Source organism: Rattus norvegicus, chromosome 1, assembly GCF_036323735.1.
Source record: "Rattus norvegicus strain BN/NHsdMcwi chromosome 1, GRCr8, whole genome shotgun sequence".
Classification (NCBI taxonomy): domain Eukaryota; kingdom Metazoa; phylum Chordata; class Mammalia; order Rodentia; family Muridae; genus Rattus; species Rattus norvegicus.
The window spans coordinates 216,103,453-216,128,494 of record NC_086019.1 but is presented as its reverse complement, the minus strand read 5'-3'; the positions used below and the strand labels follow the sequence as shown (position 1 = coordinate 216,128,494).

The window sequence follows — 25,042 nt, the reverse complement described above, 5'->3', positions numbered from 1 at the left end:
GGTGCTGGAGCTGAAAGGACCCACTGTCCCTCCCCTTCCTCACTGAGCTTGGGTTTAGGTCAGTAGTGGAGTACTTGCTTAGTATGCCTACAGCACTGAGTTTGATTTTTTTTCTTTTCTTTTTAGCACTAGGGAAGGGATGCATGCCTTTCCAGACTGGTGTGCTTAGCTTGAGGAGAAGGGAACATCCTTAACACTCTGGGGAGAGAATCAAGATAAAGGGAAATTTCCACCTGGAGCTGTTCAAAGGGTGACAGGTGCAGTCAACTGTCAACTGTACCCATTGTCCAGATGAAGATCCTGAGGCCAAGTGGGAAGTTAGCTCCTGCTCAAGAAACAGTCGGTAGATTCCAAGGACTTGGGGACAGAATGACCACACTCGAGTTGCCACCTGCTCGGCACGACCACTGTGGTGCAGTGCCAAGTCTAGCAGAGCTCCCACTACTGGGCCCTCTTGCATAGAGAGGGCTTAGGAAGCCAGTACAGACAAAATAGGCTTTCCCATCCCTTAATCCAGAGGCTCCTGCAGGTGTGATCCTTAACCTTGGGCCCTTGAATACATAGCTCACCCTGGAGTGCTGCTCAATGTACGAACAAGCCATGGAGGGAATAGAGCCAAGGTGGAGTAGCTATTGCCTCCATGACCCAGAGCGCCCATGGTGGAAAGGAACTCCTTACAGTCCATCCCATCTCCACCTGAAGCAGATTTGGCTCCAAAATCCATGAAAACCCAACACTTGGCTCCATGAGTCTGATGTTTTGTTTTGTTTTGTTTTTTTATATATAAAAATAACAAGTTTTCCTCCAATCCTTGCTCTGGGAAAACATGCTATGCTCACCATGTCATTTTAAGTATGTTCCCTCCACCCCTGGTCCTGTTGGACATGTGCCATGGCCATAGGGTTCCTGAACAGAAAATGCTGAGGACTGAGGAAAGCCAGCAGGACCAGGCAGGCGGACAGGCTGCCCCAGCAGGGGGTGAGGATGGCTGTCAATCTTGCCCAGTGACTTGGTGATTGCTGGAGTCTGGACCCTTACCCCCTTCACAACCCACGAGGGTGCTGCCTTCACTGATGGAGGTACGCATCCAGCCAGATGTCACCAGACTTCTTCAGGGACCTGAGAGGTAGGGATGGGGATCAGGGACTCAACTGGAAGGCATTAGCATCCCCCTGTGTCCCATAAGAAGTGTCCAGTGAAGACATTTCTGCGAGTTCCCATCCCCCGGGACAGGCAGCTGTGTGGGGCCAGGTACTCATTAACCAGAGTGGAATCTGGACTGCAACAAGGAGGTGCATGGCAGGTGGCCAAGTCGGGTTTGAGCCTCAGCGGGTCTGGCCATCGTTCCTCTGCCTCTCCCCGTTGGGCTCTGTAACCCAAAAACGTGGGGACACAGAAGCTACTCCATCAGGATGCCAAAGATAAGCACAGAAGCCAGGAAAAGAACATTTAGCTGTCTGCAGGTCTAGTATCCAACCTCTGTTCCCACTTCCAAGGCTATTCCTGGGGGCTGAGCTCACTCATCACTGCCTGGACAAGTACAAGCATTAGTGGCCCTCCTACAAATCAGCGCATTCCTACCTCAGGGACCTCTGCAGGGCCTCAATCTGGAGTACTCTTCAGCCAGGTCCCCTCTACCCAGTGACCAGTTGTCTCTCTGCTTCTCACCTCTGCTCACACACCATCTTCGCCATACTTTACACCTGCTATGCCATGAACAACACTACACTCTCCGCCTGCCCTCTGCACCCCCTGTCCTGCCCCCACCCTAGGTTCTCATTCTCATTATGTTTTTAAAATGGTTCTCAAGTTCTGTCATGCACTCGTTTAAACAGCGCGTGTTTGTTTAACCACTAACACTCCCTCTCGTCCCACTCAATGTATGCATATGTGTTGTCCCTCACTAAACCTGGAGCTCACTAGCTCGGAAGTGCCAGGGATCCCTGTTTCTGCCTCCCAGCACTGGGCTTACAGGCACATGCCGTCATTCCTGGATGTTTACATGGGTTGCTGAGGGTCTGAACTCAGGTCCTCATCGATTCCAAGGAAAGCACTTTACCTACTAACCCTTCTCCCCAGGCCTACACTGCTTGCTTTCTGTTTCTTCAACTAGAACGTAAGTTCTAGCTCCCGGGACACAGCCTCTCAGACTGCCAGACTCACTGCCATGTGAGCCCTCCATGCTGTGGGGAAAGGAGAGCACTGGCTAATCAGGAAAGCTCTAGAAAGTCAGTTCTTAGGAAGGGCCCCCTCAGAGGACAAGGGTGCAGAAGATGCTGACCTAGTCAGGAGCGAGCCTTGGAAGAAACTAGGACATGCAACCTGAGGGACCCAGTGTAGCCTTACCCGATGATATCCACCAGGGCGGTGAGGAAGGGCTTCACTTCGTAGTGTAGACCATGCTTGGCACAGAATGCCTTGACCAGGGGGGCCACCCTCCGGTAGTTGTGCCTTGGCATCGTGGGAAAGAGGCTGGAAGGGCAGACCAGATCTGAGTAGGGAACCACCAGAGGGAGCCCACCCAGGCCACATCTTCCAGGGACCCCACAGAGTCACCCCATACCCAGCAAGCCCTCCAGGCCACACTCACTGGTGTTCAATCTGGAAGTTGAGGTGCCCACTGAACCAGTCAATGAAGAGAGAAGGTTCCACATTGCAGGTAGCTGCCAGCTGCCAGGGTCAGGAGGGGTACAAACGAGAGGGGTTGGCTTAGAACCTTGACCCCACCACCTGGCAGCCTCAGCCGAGCCTGATCCCTCCCAGTCTATGACTCCCCAGCTGGGATATCCTCCCACCAGGCTCCTCAGTACCTACCTGAGAGCTAGCCCAGTCCCGATGCTTTTCGTGGCCAATCTCCTTGGGGATGTGGTTCATCTGTGTGATCCACACGAACCAGTGGCTCTCCAGCACCCTGTGAAGAAGGCTTCAGTACCACTCCACATGAAGCTCAGAGTGGAGGCTGGCACGCAGCTGAACCCAGACCTGGGCCCATCTAGACCACGGGAGTACCTAGTTGCCCCACCTTAGCATTTAAAGAAATTTCATAGAGCAGTGTCTTTGGTGAGGCTAAGCCCAGGCCAACCTTTCTCAAGAGGCTCACCCACAGAGCCATGACCAAGCCAAGGTTCTGTCCTCAGACCTGCCAGCCCTAGGGTCTGGCCCCTCTGCTAGTGTTTGATTATGCACATTAGCTACCTGAAGAGGTGGTACTGCCATCCATCCTGCAGAGGGACAACAGGCAGGACATGGAGGGCCGTGGTCAAAGTCCCCTGCCACCTGTGTGAGACCTCCCCACCCCCTGTCACTCTGAATCTGGCCATACCTGACAGCAACGAAGAGGAGCAGTGTCCCAGTGGCACCATAGAAGGGGGAGTAGGACAAGAAGAACCGGGAGTAGAAACTGGCAGCCCACAGCAAGTCCTACGAGGAGGACAGAGGCAGTGTTGAGTGGCCTCCATGGGTTGGGGGACCTGGGAGGCAGGAGGAAGGGCTGGGCTCATTCAACTCCCATTTGTTTCAGGGCTCTGTCCCTCAATGGGCTCCTGCTACTATGGCTGAAGAAAAATAAGGGTCCCCTCCTTATCAACAGGCAGGACTGACCATGGCAGTGGCCTTGAAGGGTGCATTAGGGAAACCTGTGCCTGAGACACATTTGCCTGGCAGTCAATCCAGTGATTCTACCTAGGAAGGGGGCTCTTCCACAGCACGTACAAATCACACCAATGCACACACATATACACTCATTCGTTCACACTCAGGGATAGAGAGTGCTGTCCCCTGAAGCCCTCTCCTAGAAAGCTACATGCTACCCGAGCAGTACCCACTCACCGTCCATTGCATGCACACCAGCATGTATGCCAGATTTTCAACTTCAAAGTTCACCAAGGTGAGCAGCGGTGGGCCAACTGCAAGAAGGGAGCATAAGGGCATGCAGGAACAGGGATGGGCTACCCAAGTGGTGTGGGTGGAGAAGAGGAGGAACACCCAGAGGACATAAGTGCTGACCTCACACTGAGCTGAGCTCACAGTTCCCACAAGGCCCTATTCATACTCAGTCCCTTGCTGGCTGGCTCATGGCCCTCCCTGTCTCCCACCTCCCTTGTCCCTTATGTAGGTAAGGAGCCAGCCTTACACATTCCTGCCCTTGAGTCTACCCTGTCCTTGTTTGCAGAGGCAATTACAAAATACTTTAGGACTCTGGACAACCCTGACTTGAGGGCAAAGGGACTCTAGGGAGGGTGGGAAAGAGGACAGCCAGAGAAGAAGGTGGCTGGGAGCCTTCAGGATGGCAGCATAGGCTGAGGCTCAGCTCTGCCACATTCCCACCCACCCCTAAGGGCCAATAGGTACTCACTCAGGAAGAAGTATAGATGCTGGTGGTTGTAGGGCAGGTATCTGCGTTTCTTCTTGCCATACTGTGGAGACAGGCGTCGGCTGGGGAGAACAGCTCTCCAGGCCAAGATCAGGGGGCTGGCTGAGGCCAAGGTCAAAGGCAACTCTAGATTCTAGCCACTGAGCCACTCATCCTCAGGTGGCTAGGAGATGGGGGAAGGGCTGGGGCTAGAGCTAGACCGCAGGATGAACTGGGGAGCAAGCATGAGGTCTCAGGCCCTGCCAAGTCCCCTCAGCTGCAGGCCTCTCTTGAGAGTCATCATGGCCCATCCCACCTACCTCCACAGATGACTCCCCCAGGAGGAAGACAGGTGCGACCGTCACATCTGGATCCTTGTGGAAGATATTGGGTTTGGCATGGTGCTGGAAGTGGCGGAAATTCCACCAGTGGGCAGAAAAGCCCTGTGGGGAGAAGGGATCTCAGGGGTAGTGTCAGACTGTGATCGGACTTGGTACCCGTGACACTTGAACAGACCCAGCACAGATGCCCACCCAGGTCCACACTCACTTTCAGCTGCCCCATCACAAACTGCTGGGCCACATGGTTCCACCTGGACTTTGGGAAGATGGAAGCATGGCCTAGATCATGTTGCAGACACCAGCACTGGGCCTGGGGAGAGGAATAGGTCAAGAGTAGAGGCGGAAGCCAGTCTCTACTGGCCCCAGAGGTCAACCCGCGGCTAGGGCTTCATTCGCTACCGATGCTCTACTGAAACCAGCTGCCTCTTTACCCAGACCAGTGCGACTGAGTTTGGTGGTGCGCCTGCATCGAAACGTCAGGGTTCAGAAACATCATGCCTCTGAATAATGGGTTTAGAAGCAAACTTTCTGTTCTTCTCACAGTGTCCTGCTTCCCTGGATCCCCCAAGGCAACTAACAGAGCCTAGAATTCTCTACCCTACCTGAAGCAGGCCATAGACACAAGGGCTCTTCTTCCTCAAGGCCTGAAATCATTGCTCTCTTTTCCCCTTTTGCCTGGGCGCTGACCATGAAGGGCTATCTCATCTAATAAGAGCTTATCTGATCCATTTCAAAAAGCATTCTATCCCACACCTGGGAAGGAAGAAGGCCTCAGAAAGAGGTCAAGAAGACTCTGAGCAGACGCCTTGCCAGGATTCTGAGCCAGTCTGTTTCCACTGGCTCAGATTCACTCTATTTCCATTACACAGACCTTCCGTGTCTGATCCCATTCCTACAGGCTGTTCCTGCTTTACAGAACATATATGTTTAAAAAAAAGGTAAGGGCTTGAGAGACGGCTCAGTGGTTAAGAGCACTGACTGCTCTTCCAGAGGTCCTGAGTTCAAATCCCAGCAACCACATGGTGGCTCACAACCATCTGTGATGAGATCTGATGCCCTCTTCTGGTGTGTCTGAAGACAGCTACAGTGTACTTATTAATAAATACATCTTTTAAGGGTTGGGGATTTGGCTCAGTGGTAGAGCGCTTGCTCTAGAACCTGGGTTCGGTCCCCAGCTCCGAAAAAAAAAAAAAAAAAGAAAAAAGAAAAGAAAAAAATACATCTTTTAAAAAATACTACTTTAAAAAATATTAATAGATGGCTCACTCTGGTCTTTGCTCTTTAATCTGAAGGCTTCTGTGTCACATAAGACTATGATCAGATAAATTTTCTACGTTTTTCTCTCGCTAATCTGTTTTGTCACAGGAGTGTTAACCGTGACCTTGGTGACAGGGAGCAAAGGATTATCTTTTCCTCACCTACACAAGTCTTGTCACACATAGGGCTGTGGCACTCTGGATCTGGTGGATATTAAGGGCCTCTGGCGTCTCACTTTCTCATTCACCCATTCACCACTCATCCATTTACCAATCCATTCTTTCCTTCATAAGAGAACCGTCCTGCGTCTCCACATGTTCTGAACCCCACATCTGCTGTGCTGTCTTAGAGTTACCTGAGAGATGGCCAGGATGAGGGCAGCAAGGACACTGGATACCCAGCCAGGGCCCAAGAGGTAGACGAGAAGCCAGGCCAGCAACTCCATAGCCAGGATGTGGCCCAGCAGGAGTGCAAAGAAAGTGGTATCAGCTTCAAACAGCTTCATGTCCTCTGCTGCCTGACGAAGGGCTCGGAAGTCCTCGATCAGCTGGGCCTGTGGCAGGGAAGCCGTCCAGCAGATGAGGAAGCAGGGACTGCCACAGTCTCCAGAAACTTACCATTGCTTCCTTATGCCTCCCCACTTCCCACTGCTGGGTGGTGATAAATGGAGGAACAATAATACCAGACAGGTATGGCCTGAGGAACTAGCTTGTGGCCAAGTCTCTCCCTGGCCCCAAAGATGTGGGGTAGGTGATAAGCAGAAAATCAGAGCCAATAGAGGAAACCCCTTTAAGCTCAGAAATATCCTCATTGAAGGACTGGGAGGCAGGAGTGGATTTCCACTGTGTCTGGAGCAGAAAGAGAGCTCACTGGAGACCCACGGCAAGTTCCTAGCTAAGTCAGGCTTAGAATGCTTACTTCTACAGAACACTGCTATGAATTCTCCTTTGACTGTGGCCCCGAAGGGGGATCCAGCCCCAGCCCCAGCCTGCATCCCCCAATAATAATACAGAACAAGCTGATACTGGCAACAGGCAATGTCCCCAAGACCTCCAGCTGTTCCCTCACATTCTGAGCTCCATCCTGGCTGGGTTCCTCTGGGGCTAGCTCTCCAATCAACAGGGGTTTCAGGAACTTGCGCACAAAATGGAGATCCTGGTGGAAGGCGTGGAAGGCATCCTGAAGGAGAACAGACAAGTCAGTGAACAGCTTAAGTAGCACCCAGGAAGAACCAACAGAAACAAGAAGAGGAAGCCATTGAGGGGCTGGAGAGATGGCACAGTGAATAAGAGAGCATTTGTTGCTCTTGCAGAGGACCTAGATTAGATTCCCAGCATCCATATGCTGGTTCCTAACCACTAGTAACTCCTGTTCAGAGGATCCAATGCCTTCTTCTCATCTCTGTGGGCACTAAGCATGCGTGTGTTACACATAAATACAAGCAGGCAAACAATCACACACAAAAGTTGAATAAATCTAAATTTTAAAAATAGGAGGGAAAAGGCTGTTGATAGACAGACAGAACAGACAGACAGAAAGTCAACTAGATATTGGGCAGTCATATACATAATACCAGGAGAGTAAGCCTTACCTATGAGCCCTCTCTAGTCCTCCCAGGCCTCAAGTACCCTGTTTAACAGCCCTCACTTGCCATGCCCCATCTGCATCATCGAGTACTGGTTTTTTTCTCAATATGCCTGAAAGAACTCCAGAAAGACTAAGTTCATCCATGAACAAGTTTAGCCCTTCTGAAAAGCTTTCTGTGTGCCATAGCCTTTTTTTTTTAAACAGCATATAAAATAAGGTTTGGCTCACAGATGTTAACTTTATCCAATTCTCACTAACACAGCAGTGGGTAAAGAGTGTGTGTGTGTGTGTGTGTGTGTGTGTGTGTGTGTGTGTGTGTGTGTGTGTGTGTTTGTCATTGGAGACCTCAGAGCCACTTGGGGTGGATCAATGGTGGGCCATACACATTGAGTTCTTGGGTTTAGGCAAGAAAGGTATTTAAGCAATCACACTTAGTTGATTAGTTGTTTTAAACCTTTGGAAACAGGGTCTCATATAGCCCTGGATGGCCTCAAAGTCACTAAACTACAGGCATGCACCACCACGCCCACCCAGTTCACATGAGTGTTCAACCAAACACAGGACCTCCATGCGATGTTTAAGCATTCTACCATTCTCAGCAGCTCGTGTCATTTCCTTTAAATACAGAGAAGCCTGACACTCCTGTGTCTGTCTATAATAATTGGTCAGGGGTAAGGAGAAATACAAGAAACAGGAAGAAGAGGGCAAGAGGACAGCCGATAAGGAGAAGGTGGCCAGACTCCCTCATCCCTCCAGTTTCAGTCTTGTTCTTCTGCCTTACTCAAACCATTCATTGTTTGCATATGCTAGCACATCTAGCCCATTTATTGGTCACAGCTGCTCTTCTGACTTTTACTGTTGCAATTTCAAAAGCAGAGAGGGAGACTGGATGGCATTGTCCCCATGGCTCTGGGCAAGGAGATTAAGGGCCCTTCCAACGTGCTAAAGGAAATACCTTTGCAAAAGTCTGACAAAGAACAGGAGCCTCCTATTGTCTTGCATCAGCTTGTGTAGGTTGAAACAGAAATGACTTTGTTAATACAGTCACCCCAGTGCAGTCACCGAGCTAATCACCATGATCATTGTACACTGTAGAAAGGTGCTGAGATGCCTCACTGGACCCTGGAACAGGGCTCTTATTAAGTGTCTTATTAAAAATAAAAGGCTGAAAAGATTGCTCAATGGGCAGAGCACTTGCTAGGAAAGCATGTGACCTGAGTTCAAATCCCTATCACCCAGATAGAAGTCTGGGCATAGCCGTGTGAATGTGGAACCCAGCGCTGGGGCAGGGATTGGGGGAAGGCACAGACAGGAGGATGTCTGGAGCTTGCTGACTACCAGTGTGACTCCAGATTCAATGAGACCTTGTCTCGGCAATGGGATAGAGAGTAAAAGAGCCGGAGGCCCAAAGTCCTCCTCCGACTTCCACATACATGTGGGTGCTCATATGCATTCCCACATGCATACATCACACAGAGAAAGCGGAGAGAGAAAGTAATAAAAATAATTGTAAAATAAAATGAAGCTGAAAATGGCTGTAACCCCCATAGTTACTACCAGGACATTTCTGAGGAGTCCTTGGAGGAAGGAATCTATTTAGAGGCTATATCCAGTCTACTCTAGGGTCACTGACCCAAGGCAGGGGCTGGGGTGCAGGGAGGGTATGTTTTCCAAAATAACTCAGGCTGCCTGGTTCCCTGGGGCTCATTAAGCAATGAGAGTTATAAAAGCATAGCCCCTCATTTCCTCTGGAGATGGAGAGGCGGGGACACAGGAAGAGGGCAGAGAGACGGGAGAATGGGGTTTCACAGGAAGCTGCCTGGGCCCAGGCTCGCTGGGGATTGGTCTTGGGGTTCTGCTGACCCCATTTTCATGTGACTTTGAGCCAGTTCATCCTCCTGCAGCGGCCTCTACTTCCTGACTTCAGGACCCTTCTGAAATGGGACTGCTCAGCACAAACTTTATTGCTGTCTTTGTTTCTAAGACAGGGTCGCACATAGCCAGGATGATGCTAAGCGTCTGATTTGTCCATCTCTGAGTGCTGGGATTACAGGTGTACACCACCACTACTTGATCATTGGGGATCAAGTCCAAGGAATCTGTGGGTGCTAGACAGAATGCTACCAACTAAGTTACATCCTCAGCCTTCACATGATGGTGATGATGATGACGACGACGACGACGACGACGACGATGATGATGATGATGATGATGATGACGACGACGACGATTATTATTATTAGCTGTAAAGCACACCTCAGTTTACCACTCTTAGGTCCTCGATATTACAGGACCTTCCTGCCAACATGTAGTCTATCTCCAGAATTGTCTCCTCTTCCCCAGATGAAATGCTATACCCATTAAACTCCTCCTTCCACATGGCTCTAACCTTATTCCAGGAACCTCACTCAAGTGGAGTGAGAAAGCATCTGTACCTTAGTGATTAGCCCATTTCATAGCGTAATACTCTCAAGGTTCTTCCTTGCTATATCAAGTGCCAGAATTTCCTAAAGCTGGTGGTGATTTGAAACTTCCCCGTCTGGATACAGAGCCTGGGGCATGGAAAGACAGATAGACAGATAGACATATTCTCTCTCTCTCTCTCTCTCTCTCCCTCTCCCTCTCCCTCTCCCTCCCTCCGTCCCCCCCACCTCTCTCCCTCCCTCCTCCCTCTCCAACCTCTTACACACATAGAGCCACCCACTATGTCAACAAGATTCAGACTCTTAGAAATATGCCTAGGTTCACAACTCATATGGACACCATATGAAAGATACAGCCTCCTGCACAGGTGTGCACAAGTGTGCACAGTAGGTAGGTGAGCAGAACCAGGCTCTCCCAAAGGTGTTCCAGTCAGCTCAACACAATAAAGTGATAGGGCAGGTATGAGTCCCTTGGGACCAGGTCTGAAATTTCCATAGTGAGTAGATCAGGGCTTAGCTGGTGAGAAGGGGACAAGAAGGTGGCCCTAGACCCTGGGACAGAAGGCTGGGGCCTTGGGAGTGGAGTGGGCATGGAGACTATGTGTTATCAGGAAGCACCCATAAGGTGGGTCCCTGAACTCAGAGTACCGGCAAGGGACTTCCTGGAAGCTAGCCTGGGTCATATGGATTAGTCCAGTGGTTCTCAACCTTCCTAATGCTGTGACACTTTCATACAGTTCTTTATGTTGTAGTGAGCCCCAACCATAAAATTATTTTCATTGCTACTTCGTAACTATAATTTTGCTACTGTTATGAATCATAATGTAAATATCTGTGTTTTCCTGGTGGTTCTAGGTGACCACCCCTGTGAGAGGGTCATTCATCTCCCCCAAAGGAGTCACAACCCACAAGTTGAGAACCTCTGAACTAGTCCTTTCTAGGATCGAGGACCAAGGGTGAGGGAGAGGGGAAGACTCAGAAAGGCTAAGGGATATGTGTGTCGAACTTCGTGACCTCACCCAACACACACATTTTAAAAGAGTCAAAATGAATGAAATTGAAAATCTTTCATTAAGTCTCAGATAAGAAGAGTGGGTAGAAAGTGCTGGAATCAAAAGGCATATGGGCTAGAGAGGTGGCTCAGTGGTTAAGAACACTGGCTTGATTTGTAGAAGATCCAGGTTGAGTTTCTAGCACCTACATGTGGGGTCTCACAAGCATCAGTAACTACAGTTCCAAAGAATTCAACACCTTCTTCTGACCTCTGCACACATGTGCACACATATATACCAGGCACATAGATACATGCAGGCAAAACACCCATACACACAATTTTTTTAATCTAAAAAGAACTGAAACAAAACAAACAAAAAGGCAAAGCAACCCTAAGTTCCCAGTGACCCCTGCAGGCTCCGTTTCCAGATACACCTGGCTTGGCAAGTTTCCAGGTACAGATAGTACGTAGACAAGAGCCAACCCTCCCCACCTCCCAGGGCAGGGCTGTGAACTATTTCTGAAGTGAGCATTGGTGAGCCTGCTTGAGACACCTGCTCCAGAGGAAGAGTTTGCAGTGGCAGAGCTGGGGTTTGAACTTGAATCTGCTCTCTATGATGCCCACACACCCTCGGAATATGGAAACCTCTAAGTTCAGACTACCAGTGCCTGTGCCCTGACCCCAGCCTCACTGTGAGCTCCATGTAGCAGCTGACTGGGGTCTGGGAGGTAGGGTGCAGTCTGGAGCCAGCTCTCCTGCAGAGATGGAACCCGAGACTCCATTTAGGAGCCCCAGACAAGTTCGCTCCACTCTTCCATCTACGCTTTCTTCTTAAGATGGGAAACGTTAACATATGTCTCACAGGCTGCTGGGAGAACTGACTTGGTGGGTAAAGCACTTAGAAGGGGCCTAACGGCTAACACGAGCCCCACTGACCAACTCTCTTCTGTGCCCCCAGGGCCCTGCTATGCACCTGCTGCTGGCAGCCATGGACTGCAGGTATGAGTAGAGAAGTGAAACTGTGATGTGTTTAGTCAAGACCCAGCTGAGTCTCAGGCTAAGAGACAGGAAGGATGGAGGGTGGGGGAGTCAACCTCCTTTTACCCCAGGCACGAGGGAGAGGAAGGAAGTCCTGGTTTCTGGCCAAAGAGTAGAGAATATTCCAGATCAGCCAGGAAGGTGGGTGAGCACGGAGGGGTGTTGGAGCTCTGGTAATCTAGGCCTACACTTGCTGCCCATTTATACTAGGGTGGGAATAGGGTCTCCAAGGATACCTCTAGGTTATCTCTGCCTCGGTTGCTGTCCAGATAGAGGAGAGACAGGAAGAACCAAGGCCCTGCACTCAATTGCCACCCTCTCCCCAGCACTGCCTTCGAGAGGCCCAGTGAGGAAACATTATCTGTGACCCTCATTACAGATGGAAAAACTGAGGCAAGGACAAGGAAGCAGGGACACAGCTCTGTAACCAGGACCCATGGCTTTAGTTTGTGCAGTAAAACCCAACCTAAGAGAAACTGTCCCAGACCCCTCGACGTCCCTGGTGTCCTGGTGAATGGTGGGAATATGTTTGATCTGTCAGCCAGAACCTGTGGCCTCCGAGATGTTGCTGCCTCAGCAAAGACCTGAAAATGACCCGGCCTTCGGCACACAGTCCTCCCCCTCTCGCTGAACTCTGGCTTTACCACTGGAGCCTGGCTCTTTTATCAGAAACCCAAAGGCAGCCAGTAGACTTCCCTCTAAGGAAAGGAGAGGGGAGGCTGATACCCTGAGGTCACTCTCATTCCCACCTCTGCACTCTACATTCCTGCCAGTCACAGTCCTGACTCCCACTCACAGGGAGAGAACGGGCACTTCGGCCCGCAGAGGACACCTGTAAAACAGCGAGACGGAGTCAGGTATGGTGGCTCGCACCTGTACTCTCAATACTCGGGAGGGAGATGGCAATGGAACTCTGAGTTTGAGACCAGCATGGTGTATATACTGAGTTCTAGGACAGCCAGAGATGCGTAATGAGATTCTGTCTCAAAACAAAACAAAACAAATGCCCACTCAGGCTGCAGAAAATGACTACTCGCTGAAGTAGGACTTTCAAAGCAGCCAGTGTGGTTGGTAGGCACAGGGTGTGGGCAGTGGTGCTGGGTGGTTGAGGCCACCCTGTCTCCCAAGCCTCAGAGCATTCTAGTCCATAATCCTCATCCCTCTCAGCTCCCATCCAGACACAGACCCTCCCTCTCAAGCCCAGGGATGAAGGCCTTGTTTTACGGTGCCATGACATTGCCTATCTTCTGCTCCCAAACTCTTTATCTACACAGCAGAAAGGACCCAATCTCACAAGGTTGTTAGAAGAATCAAGTAAATTAGTATATCTAACATTCTCAGAGCAAAGCCTAATCAAAAACTGTTGGCTGAATTTACTATGACACAGCCTCCGATGGTGGTGCTGGCCACCCCTACTTCTAGCTCAAGTCATTCCCAAGGGGCCACTGAAGGTGGATGCCAGGTAGCTCAAATCTGCTGGGGTTTGGGTTCTTTTAGGACTGACAGTGCTCCAGCCTAACAGGCACCATAGACTGCTGGGAAATTTCTCCATAACCACCCTAGCTGAGAATAGGGCTTCATTAGTCATGGTAACCAGTCACCCAGGGTGCCCATCACCATTCCCCCAGTGAATCCAAAATGAAAGAGCTCTTATTGCTGTCACACTGAGGGGGAAGGAGAGTCACGGTGTAAGGACAAGTCAGCTCCTTCTCTAAAGGGAATACGGAGGTAACCTGAGCATCCTTTGGTTTTGATACAGGATCTCACATAGTCCAGGATGGTTCCAAATCAATGTGTAACTGAAGATGATGTGCAAACCCTCACGATCCTGCTTCCACCTCCCAAGTGCTGCCCCGTAAGGCTGGACTCAATGGGTTGTTTTACTCCTTTTTTAAAACTTTGACTGCTGGGGCCTTGAGCATGCTCAGCCAGCAGTCTACTACTTAGCCATATCCTCAGCTTACAGAGCCAATTCTAATGTCCCCTACTAGTGTCCCTACTAGTATTCACATATCCCTGACCACTGGCCACATCCACATGTAACTGGAGCTGAGTTACTCTGTTACTTGGTCTGAACTCTCTCGCCAAAGATGCTCACCGTCCCTTAAAGCCTTTGCTCTTCCAAAAGGTGATCTTAGTGTGTGTGTGTGTGTGTGTGTGTGTGTGTGTGTGTGTGTATTGGGGGGGAATGTGTATACATGAATGACAGTGCACACAGAGGTCAGAGATGTTGGCTCTCCTGAAGCTTGATTACAAGGGGTTGTGACCCACCCAGTGTGGGTGCTGGAAATGGAACTTGGGTCCTCTATAAGAGAACAGCATGAACTCTCAACCTCTGACACATTTCTCTAGCCCCAAGAATCCTTGTATTTGAAGACAAGGTCCTATGTGTCCCAGGCTGGGCTCAAACTTGCCTCACACATGGGGTGACCTTGAGCTCCAGATCCTCTGCGTCTACCTCATAATTGCAGGGGTTACAAGTAGATGACACCACAACCAAGTTTATGCAGCACTAAGGATGGAACCTAGAGCATCATGAACACAAGGCAAGCATCTACCGGCTAAGTTCTATCCCGCCCTTTGGAGATCCTTTTAAACATACATCAGAACCCTTTGGTTTCCCTGCTCTGCCCTTCCGGAATCTCCTCCTTCTTTAGAATAAACCAAAGTCCTTCTAGGAACAAAAATATCCAGTGAGCTTGGCATGTCTGCCTTTTGACTCCCCTTCCCCATGACTGCTCTCGGATGCAGCGATGCTGTATTCCTTAGGTATGGGTGGAATAGTCCCATCTCTGAGCCTTTACTCTAGCTGATCCATCTGTTGGACACTCCTTCCCCCAAAAATGTTTTGTTCATAGCTGCATCTGCAGAAGCAGGGGGTGAGGGGAGAGCACACAGGAGATAGTCCCCAGTGCATTCAGGGAATCCCATTACTGAGGAAGCAATGTGGGGCAGAGTACGGCTGTGCATTCAGATCCCACAGCTGCCACTGTTTCAAGGTACATTGTTTGTTTGAATCTCTTTTCTCATCTGTAAAGTGGGAGAGCAGTAGCAAACCGCCTTGCTGCTAGGGATCCTGAAGACGAAGAAATAGCGTCAATAACAAGCAATGAATTTAGAAGCTAGCACACAGTAGATGGTTGGTATGTGGCCCTCACATATTTATGACCGGGAGGAGCTGGACCTCTCTGGCTGCCTCTTCTCATCTCAGGGTTGCCTATGACTCTTAGACAAACCTGGCCCAGGGCCCAGAGTACTCTCCCTAGGGCACCAGGCTCTGTATCCCAGGATGGCCACAAACTGACTTCATGGCACAAGAACTCTGGGAATTTCCTGGCAGGAAGGCTTCTGTTGCCTGGACATGAGAACAGCTGATGGGTGGCTGGGCTGATGCAAGTGGGCAGCCACAACCCACCCCTAACCTGAGCTCCAGGATCTAGGATGGGATACCTAGCATCTAGACTTGACCATACCGGGCACTGGATTGGTTCAACCCCCAGTATTCCTTGTGGGTTCATCACAGACAAAGCCTTCTGAACTTAGACTCCTTCCAACCTTAGACTTGAGTACACCAGGTATTTTTAACAACTCTACCCCCAATGTCTGGTGCTGATAGCAATCTCTTCCTATTACAGGCAGGGTCAGAGATAGACAAGCTCACCCAGAAAAGGCTTGGGAGTGCTGAGACTGTCCCACTGCACTCTCCAGTCTTCATACATATACTCTAAAAAGCAGTTACCAAACAGACAACTACGACAGAGTAGCATGATTGAGCGAGGTGTGGTCTTGCCCTAGGCTGACTTGCCATATAGCCTAGCTATCCCCACCTGGCCAATGGAGAAGCTAAGGTTGAGAGGAGCGCCTTCAGTGGGAGAGCCAGAACCCTGCTTCAAGATGCAGAGAGATGTTTTCTTAACAGACCTTACTGGCTGTGAATCAAAATGGTGGCTACAGTAAAACCATTAGATAGAGGTCTCAGGGCACTGAGCTAAATATAAAGTTAGGGGGTTGGGGATTTAGCTCAGTGGTAGAGCGCTTGCCTAGCAAGTGCAAGGCCCTGGGTTCGGTCCCCAGCTCCGAAAAAAAGAAAAAAGAAAAAAAAAATATAAAGTTAGGAATTCCATGTAGGAGACCCCTGTACAGGCCTGGCCCTAAGCAAGAAAAAGCAGGCAGTGCTCTCTGCTATCCTTCCCTTCTCCTGCCCAGCATCCTGTCCTACGATACAACATGATCCTCACAGGGTTACAGGGGCTCAGTGAGAGGGGCTGTGGCACCTCATGCCCATCATGCTCTGGTAGAAAGAAGGTACGCACATGCACGCACGCACGCACGTACACACACACACACACACACACACACACACACACACACACACAGTATGGTCCACAGGTTGATGATTTTCAGGAACCTTATCTCAGTTGCCTGGAGTGAATCCAGGAGGGGAAGGACAGTGACAGTAAAGTCCTGGGACGCAGAGAATCTTCTCTGATGCCCCCAGGTTCTTCCACTAGAGATCATGCCCTCCAGTCTTAATGATCTTCCTGGTACCCGATGTGACTAACCTACAGTTTTGGACAGTTGAGGACAGAGCATACGGTCTCAACCTTTGTCCATGGAGTGGGACTGGGGGTCTGGGAAATTGCTTCACCACTGGGCTCCAGCCAGACAGTCCTTCAGGCCAGTCACATCCCTCCTTGTGAATGGGTAGCTAGAGTCCCCAGGGGCCAGTCCGCGCCTGGGGTGACTGTGCTTCCCATGGAGGCCCACCCAGCCTGGCAAAGTCTTCCCACGTGTAGCTGCCAGCCCAGCAGAGGTGAGTCACTGGCCCTCAGAACAGTCCACACAAATGCTGGATCAGCCACAGACCTCCAGGCCCTGCCCAAGCTCTGCTGCCCAGCCCCCAGCCTCTGATGGCATATCCCTATCTGCTAGGGACCCAGCCCTGCACCTCGCTCTTGGAAGCATCAGATAATAGTCTGAGAGACTCGGAGCAGCGATGAGACCCTCAGTACAACAGGGAGGTACTTAACTAGAGTAGAATCTGCCCCTCATGGCACACCCACCTCTGTGGGCCCATTCCTGCCTGAGACCTATTTATTGCACAGACTGACCCAACAGCTGGTCCTCCGTGCAAGAAAGAGACCACCTTACCCCAGGTTCCATCTCAACTCTGGAGGTAGGGAGTAGGGGTCAAAGGTCAGAAGGAGCAAAAAGGATGCTAAGGTCCGCAGGTGGAATGAGACTCAGAGCCTATGAACCACATCTCCCTCCCCACCGCTAGCACCAGGCTCCACCCCGCCGGCAGTGGGTTAGCTTACCGTGGCGTCCTCCGCGCTGTGGTGGCCGATGAGGCGGCTACCCCCTGGGTGCCGCTGTGCCCAGCGGCTGATGTCGTAGACGCGGCGCTCGATGACCAGCCACTTGTCGCCTGGTAGGTCATGCTGGCGGATCTGCTCCCAGCGGAAGATGGGCAGGGGCGCCCCCAGCGGTGCGGGCCCCTCCCGTGGCCCGGGTCCCCCACCGGGCTCCCCGACGCCGCCCATGGCCGCTATGCACAAGTCCTCCGGACCCCGGTACGTGGCAGAGGTCTGAGAGATGGAGGGAGGCGAGGTCGCAATCGGGGGTCTTCCTCCGCCGCCGCCTGCCCTGCCGGCCCCGCCCTGCCGCTGCGGCCGCCGTACGAGCGTGCGCCTGCCCGGCTCTCCGCGCAGGGAACTTTTCCCTCCCTTATAACCGCGCTGACAGCGCTCGCCTCGCCCGCCCCTCGTCCCGGCCCCCGCGCTGGCCAGTCCCGCTCCCGCTCCAATCCAGGCGCGGCGCCTCCACATCTATTGGCTGCCCGGGGAGGGCGGTGTCTCGAAGGGACTCGCCCCACCCTCGAGGGCCTGGGGCCACCACACCCAGCCCTGCCCCTGGGGCACTGTCCCGCCCCCCAGTTTCTCGGACTCTGGGCTCCACCGAGAAAGCGGGGGGGGGGGGGGGGGGATGGGGACCCAGCACACACCGGAGTCCTGCAGGCCGCTGCGCTCAGGCGCACCCCTAGGGGCCTGAGAGGAGCCCAAGTCTGAACCCTGAAAGGCTGAGAAATGTAGTTAGGGACGTCACAGGTCTTTAGCCATGCATCCCAGGTGGCTAGAAATGAGGACACTACCTCTGGGTGACTGTCGACAGGCTCCAAACAATGGACCTCACCTCCCAACAAACCCTCAACATGCACATGAGGAAGCCATCTAAAGCAGTGTTGGAGCTGTTGGCCGCTTCTCCCCTCTGGCTGCACACAGGATTGGGGATACCCAGGTTGGCCACTGCAGAAGAGCAGTAGATGACACTGGTGCCTGGAGGTCTGCAGTTCATGAGATGAAAGAATGGTCCAGTTTGCAATGAGTGGCTTGCTTGTTAACCACCTCACAGTTCTCTCCCTTCATGGGGTCCTGTTTTTGACTTACTAAATTCAAACCCTCTTGAGAGTGTGACTACGTTCCCAATTGTACCCTGTTACTTTGAGATAGACATCCAGTTCCTTAAAGCTTTCACAACTGGCAAACTTGAAGATCCATCAGAACTTCCTAGAGGGCCAGTTAAAACAGACTCCCGCACACCACCCTAGTGTGACTCAGGGCAGAAAGGTGAGGCCTGCTTGTTGGGAGAAAATCTTTTCAGAGCCTTAAAGTGTATTTTTTTTCTAATATGTTGACATTTCCTCTTGGTCTACCAAAGGATTTGTAGGAGACCTGACCTAAGGCACCCCTGTGGATACCCAAATCAACCTGTGCTTCTTGCCTATATAAGACAGTATATGCACATAACCTTCACACATCCCCCCATACACTTTAAACCGTCTCTGAATTCCTCGTAATGTCTAATGTGATGTAGATGCTCTATAAATAATTGCTCACTGCATCATTTAGGGAACAATAAGACTAAAGAGGCTGAAAGCATTCTGTCCAGATGCAACTATTACAGGCCTAAATCCACAGGACAAGGGAGAGAAGCAGAGGCCACCAACACCAGAAACTGTTGGCTGGATACCTGGGACCTGTGACATGAGAGGTGACATCAGGGCCAGCCTACATACACCCTGCTTCCTTCACACGGAGTGTGGCACATTCCAGTCCTACAGTCTGGAGATTGCTAGACTTGTTTTCAGAACATGTCCAATGTACTGCTGTTGTGTCTTAGACTGCAGAACTCACAAAGAAGGAAAATCCGTGATATATATGTCACGGGCAGACTAGAGTTAGCAGAAAGGCGCTTCTTGGTTGTCTCTAGTTTGAGGAACTCTTGCTTTGCTTAGCCAGGACCAATAGGCCCAAGATGTTGCCACAAACGGGAGCTGTTTAATCCCTTTCTATGAAGGTTCTTCAAAATCCTAGAACATGTTTTTTCTGCACACCTGAGGTTACAGGAGCCCTGGCCAAAGAGGATGGATGGCATGTGCTGCCCCCACATGGTCACAGTGAGGACTGGGCTAGAGAAAGCCTGCTCTTCCCAGGTGAATGCGCCTCTTGTATCCAAACTTGGATGCCCATAGGGTGTGGGCCTTGTTCTGTTCTCAGCACCTCTCACTACTAAGATGTGGCTGACTCAAAGGCCATTCAAGGGTTTCTTCCCTGTAGGCTTGGCCTGGACTCAGGTATGGGAGGTAAACTGGGCAGACTGGGGAGATAAACCAAGGACAAGGCTCTAACCATGCTACCCCTCTTCAGTCCAGCATGGAGTCTACAGGTGGTCTGGCACTCTCTACACCTGATCTAGCTGTGTGTTCTCATAAAGCCTAAACTATGTGTGACCTTTCTCCACCTCCCACATAAGCAGCTTCCCACTTTAGTTCTCTGTAGGTCTTGGGGTCATCCCTAGGTCACTCTGTCTCTCTGATCTCTGACTCTGGGGAACCTGCAACTTGCAGAGAGTCAGGGGTTAGGGCAGCTTGAGGCTCCATTGTCTGTCCACAAATCCCCAAATCTGGGCAGCTGAGGCTTCTCAGACCACTTGGAAAGGGAGAGGCATCACTCGACATTCCTGAGCTGCCATTGGATCACTGCCAGGGTGTGTGAATGTAGGAGGGAGAGGGAAGCCAGCCAAATGGAGTGCTTTTGGGGGGGAGGGGGCGACAAGCTTGAGGTTTGAGAGTCCCCTTGAATGCCTTGAATACAACCCCTTACCTCTGTCCCAGCTGGATTCCTCACTGTTGTAAGCTTTCACCCAGGCCTCTGGTTGGATGCCTTGAAATCACCACCCCCTACAGAGCCACCAGCTACTTACTGTCCTGGAGCCAAGAGATGTTTGTGCAGTGCCAGGGAGGCTCAACAAGCTAGATAGGCAAGCAGTGGCTTTAAGCACAAGCTCTGAAGCCACCAAGAAAAAGCAGTCCTGGAGCTCAGGCAGCAGAAGCACAAAAGGGGACTCAAGTCAGAGCTCTAGGGTTTGGCTTGAGTCACAGATCTCACCATGAGTTTAGTTATTAGTTCGGGGTACAACTCTTCTGAGAAAGGAGGGGCACAGAGGCCAGGGCACCACAGGATTATGTAAAGGCTGTTTGTTTGAAACTATTTAGGCCAGCAACGACAAGCCTATCAGCAACTATGGTGAAACACAGCTCCTTAGAACACCTTGGTAGTAGCCAGACACACAGAAATGTGCAGTGAAGGGGAGAAGACCCCCCAAATCACTACTCAGGACACAGATCAAAGCCCAGGGAGCAAACACCTCACATCTATTAGAATGGTTACTACCAAAACCAGTAAAATAATTTTGGCCAGGAGGCAGAAAAGTTGGGGCCCTGGGCTATTGTTGGTAGAACTTTAAAGTGGTACAGCCACCATGGAAAAAGTATGGAGGGTCCTCTAAAACAAAAACAAAACAAAACAAATAAAAAAAAAACCCTACCATATGAGCCAATTTACTAATGGTCATTTATTAAAAGGATTCTATGCAAGCTCTCCAAGGGATATTAGCATATGCATCAGTAGGTACCAGTAACCCATGTCTGTCTCCAGTGAATGGATAAACACAGAGGGGTGTTACACATACATCAGAATATTACTAAGTCTTAAAAAGGAAATCCTGTCATCTTACAACACAGACGCATATTGACATTACATTAAGTGAGACAAGCCAGCCACTAAGAGATCAATCTTGCTGATTGCATCTACAGCAAATCTCCAGAGGAGTCAGATTCACAGAGGCAGAAGGCAAGATGCTGAGGACCACAGTCTAGGGACAGGAGAAATAGGGAATTATTCAGTGGACAGAGCATTTGTTTTGAAAGATGCAAAATGTTTGCAGATTGGCTTCATGACAGTGTGAGAGTATGCCTATGCCTAACAGAACTATAATTCTACACTTAAAACGTATGACAAGATTGTGTTTAAAAAAAAAATAAGTACGGCAGGGATTGATTTGTGGAAAAAGGACTTCCTGTCAAAGTCTGATGGCCTGAGTCCAGATCCACAGAAATCTTAAAAAGCTTGACCCAGTAGTCCATGCCCATAATCCCTATGCTCCTAGTGGGAAGGTGGGAGAATTCTCAGAAGCTAGGCTGGCCTATGCATCAACAGACAATGAGAGACTCTGCCTCAAACAAGGACCAAGACAATATCATGAATGCACAACTCAAACACCAAATGCATGCATGTATGAACGAACGAATGAATGAATGAACGAACGAACGAACGAGGGAAGATTATGGAGAAAAATAATAATCCCAATTCATAACTGAGAAAAGCAACTTGCTCCAAGGTCACAGCCCTGGCAGGATTCAGATCAGGGCTGATGGTGAAGTGAATTATCTCAGGGTGCTGCACCAAATTCAGGGCTGGCTAAGGAGAGCTCAAATGATTCCTATGTGCCAAGAATTCATAGAAACCAAGTGGGTTATCTAGAAAATGTAAGAACTGGTGTGGCAGTTAGCCTCCCAAGTCAGCGCCAAGTGTCAAAGCCCTGAGCTACCACTTCCAGAGTAAAGGAAACCAGGTTCAAATTCCAGCCCTGTCTCTGTTTCTTCTGTTTTGTGTGTGTGGTTCTGGGGATCAAACCCCAGGCCTTGAATTAAGCACTCTAGCACTGATCTACCCCCCCATCCTTTTGAATCAATTAAAAGAGGTAAAAAAAAAAAAAAGCCTACACACACTGAGTGTTCAGTATAAAAACACAAAAGCAAACAAACAAAAAACACCAAGAGGTGGTTAATACTACAAGTCCCAGAGACTTACCACCTCTTTGTGACTTTCTTTTTCTGGAGCAGGGTAGGGCCTTATGTTTGCTAGGCCAGCCTCTACCATTGAGGTAAATAAACCCCAACTTCAGGATCTCTGTGTTCTCCAGTGGCCTCTATCCATTTACATAGGGGATAATAGCGTGTTTTAACATCGCTAAGAGGCTGAAATAATGGGTTCACAGAGAGGGCTGGGAGCTATGACTAGTGCTTAGATATTAATTGCTGCCAGCAGGGTATGGCTGTGTTGATGGCTCCACCTGGGATCCTATCATGGCCAATGCTTTGTAGAAGTAGGACAAGTCAGTCAGGGGAGTAGGGTCCTCCATGAGCTTCTGGGATGTCTCCTGGTACCTCTGTGGTCCTGCATATGGTTGGGCTCAGAACACAGAAGTTAGGGACTGATTAAGTCCAGTGCTCAGGTTTTGATCCCCACTTGTCCCCCGGTGAACAAGGGGATGACATAATCATGGGATGCCATACAGTATACCATGTCCTTCCCTGACACCCTTTGGTTTTTACTTTCCTCCATCCAGGAGCCTGGATGTATTATTGGTATGCTTGTCATGGCCAATGTCCAGCAGAGGAGACCCCAGTATTAGTTAGTGAATAAGTGGCTATGACAGGGTTCTGGTCAGTGACCAGGTGTCTTTGAGGGCTGGGGACACAGCAAAGGACTCGAGTCACAGTGGAGCAGGGAGGAAATGTGAGGAGCAGTGGAGGTAGCAGAGTCCTGGGAACAGGCTACTGGCCAGAGAACATGTGAAGGCAGAGGACCTTGACAGAGCTCTGGCCAGCCCCCAGCTAACTACCGTCTGAATGCACCTGGGCCTCAGGCCAATAGAGAAGTTTCCGTAGGCCCCTGACAACCTCTGACCCAACCCAGAATCTGCTGCACCCTCCTCCCAAGAAAGCACAAAGCCCTACTGGTTGGGCAGGAGCAGGAACCACACGACCTCTCTCTCCTCAGTCCTACTCTGAGGTCTCTCAGGACCCTGCTTATCCCTACTTCTTTCCACTCGTGTCTGCCATGCCTAGCACTTCTGGAGTCCCCACCTGACCTGTGACAGGTGGCATCAATTAATGCACTGTCCTGCCAAGCCCAGGAAGCATGGATGTTTTGACTCCAGGATTCTAGTAGACTTGGGGTCATCTCTAAGGGCTGGGGGATTCACAGGTCAGAGCTGAACCCTGAGAGTGGCAAACTCATGCCAATCCCCCACAGCCCCATGAAAAGTTAAGGACAGCTCCAACAGTCTTCCCTACTGCAAGAAAGTGGTAGTAGCCGTGGGGGCAGTTTCAGGATTTGGGTTTAATCCCAAGCACGAGGCCAGTCAGGAAAGGATTTGATTTCATTCCTTCAGATGCCCAAGCCCTGGCCAGAGCCCCAGGGCACAGGAGTGAAGGCCACTGCCGCCTAGCCCCTACCAACAAAGCCTTCCTTTATTAAATAGAGATCGTGTTACATTCCATTTGAAGGAAAGAGGGCGTGGTGAGGGGTATGTCCAGGCTGGGTCCCCCGACCCCACTTCCCAGTGGGCTGGGATGGATAAGGTAGGGTCCATGTCCTGCTTGGCCCGCCCTCTCCATCCAGTCCCACACACAGGGCCCCTACAGCCTGGATGGCTGCCCAGGTCTACATCCTCAGGTTCCTCTGGTGACATACTCTGAGAAGAAAGGACCCAGATTCCTGGCAATTTTAGGAACAGGGCTTCCTGAAGATGGTGTTGAAGTGGAGAGGAAGGGGAGAGGGAGGCCTCTATGCAGAAGAATGGAGGAGGGACCCTGGACTCACCTTCAGAGCATTCTGGGGCAGTTATCCTCCACCTTGTTCAGAATGGAGACACTTGCCTGACCACTTGGGCATTCTAATGAGGCCACTTGGGAACAGTGAGAAAATGGCCACAAGGGGGTGCTGGTGTCCCAGGGCTTAGAGGCTGTGGTAGAGCACACCCTGGAGATCCAGCCACCCTAGAACAGTCCCTTTCTGAAGATGTGGCAGCAAGAAAGCATTGGTAAGCAGCAGGGGTTGTGGTGGGGGTACTGGATACTCAAACGTCCTCTCCTGGGGCTGAGCTCCTTGTTCCAAGTGCCTTGGTCTTCGGTGCTTTCTTGAGATTCTCTTGTTGGCTACAGAGCTTAGTGGGCAAGAGGGGTCATCTCATAAAGTCCAGGCCAGGCTGTCCTTTTGTCTGTCCCAAGAGGGATGGGTGGTACTGGCTCAGAACTGTCTCTACAGTCTGGCTGTTTATCTGTCCTTTCAGCTTATGGCTCAGAGCTGGGTCCAGGATTTCTTGTTCGTCTGTCCCAAGGCAGCTGTTTTCTCTAGCTCAGAGCTTACTTCAGGCCTGGGGCCATGCCCTAGGCCTCCTGGGGGAAGAAGCCAAGCTTGGCTAGTGACATCCCCTTCCGCAGCCTCATGATCTCCCAGAACATCGGCTCAGCTGCAGACAGAGAGGACAGTTCATGGTCACTTCAGGCAACTGCCCTGGCCTTCTCTCTGGCTTTGGGCAGGGCAGTGATGTAAGAAACCCCTCAGCCTCGTCAGACATCCATGCACTGCACACAGTTGTTTTCATAAAAGGTTTAACTACATTTCTCCACCTTGATCCAGAGCAGTAAGCAGGGCCCAGGGCCTCAGTCCTTGTGTCTGGAGAAGGACCCCTTTAAGCAAGGACTGAGAAGGCAGGAGAGCCATTTCTGGTGGACACGAAGAAGTAGGCGAGAGTCACGGGAGAGACCCACCATGAAAGAACTTTGAATGTCAAAGCTAGTAACAGGAACGCTGTCTTTGCTGCCATAGAGAGATGTCTATGCAGAAGAAAGAGCAGCATGACC

The 25,042-nt window shown here is 50.8% G+C and overlaps 2 protein-coding genes across 12 annotated transcripts in view; both read right to left on the bottom strand.

The window, feature by feature from the left end:
* Positions 1-1,063: 1,063 nt before the first annotated feature.
* Positions 1,064-17,948, bottom strand: Fads3 (fatty acid desaturase 3). Of its 2 annotated transcripts, NM_173137.1 has the most exons (12): positions 17,310-17,622; positions 7,018-7,128; positions 6,305-6,502; positions 4,901-5,002; positions 4,672-4,794; positions 4,355-4,415; positions 3,829-3,905; positions 3,323-3,420; positions 2,815-2,911; positions 2,591-2,670; positions 2,347-2,472; positions 1,064-1,119 (listed from the first exon to the last, which is right to left on the bottom strand). In NM_173137.1, the coding sequence occupies exons 1-12, from the start codon at positions 17,532-17,534 to the stop codon at positions 1,068-1,070; spliced, it is 1,350 nt and encodes a 449-aa protein (NP_775160.1). In that variant the 5' UTR covers positions 17,535-17,622; the 3' UTR covers positions 1,064-1,067. The 2 variants fall into 2 exon arrangements, with proteins under 2 accessions (NP_775160.1, XP_038958618.1); XM_039102690.2 differs by lacking the exons at positions 1,064-1,119; positions 2,347-2,472; positions 2,591-2,670; ... (1 more) ...; positions 3,323-3,420; positions 3,829-3,905 and having other exon boundaries at positions 4,357-4,474; positions 17,310-17,948.
* A 2,937-nt stretch (positions 17,949-20,885) lies between these two features.
* Positions 20,886-25,042, bottom strand: part of Rab3il1 (RAB3A interacting protein-like 1) — a 36,567-nt gene continuing 32,410 nt past the window's right edge. For 9 of the 10 annotated variants that reach the window (XM_063277147.1, XM_039090212.2, XM_063277108.1 and 6 more), the window contains one exon: positions 23,630-24,648. In XM_063277147.1, coding sequence (XP_063133217.1) covers positions 24,566-24,648 — 83 coding nt within the window. In that variant the 3' untranslated portion in view covers positions 23,630-24,565. Of the gene's footprint in view, positions 24,649-25,042 lie in introns of all 10 variants that reach the window. The other variant, NM_134411.2, reaches the window with a different exon arrangement.

What these genes read in the sequence shown, in the direction of transcription:
- Fads3 (NM_173137.1), bottom strand. Translation starts at nt 17,534, where the DNA reads ATGGGCGGCGTCGGGGAGCCCGGTGGGGGACCCGGGCCACGGGAGGGG. An exon ending in GGGACTGGGCTAGCTCTCAG is followed by an intron (nt 2,671 to 2,814) that starts GTAGGTACTGAG and finishes TGACCCTGGCAG; the next exon opens with CTGGCAGCTACCTGCAATGT. An exon ending in AACTTCCAGATTGAACACCA is followed by an intron (nt 2,473 to 2,590) that starts GTGAGTGTGGCC and finishes CTGCCCTTCCAG; the next exon opens with CCTCTTTCCCACGATGCCAA.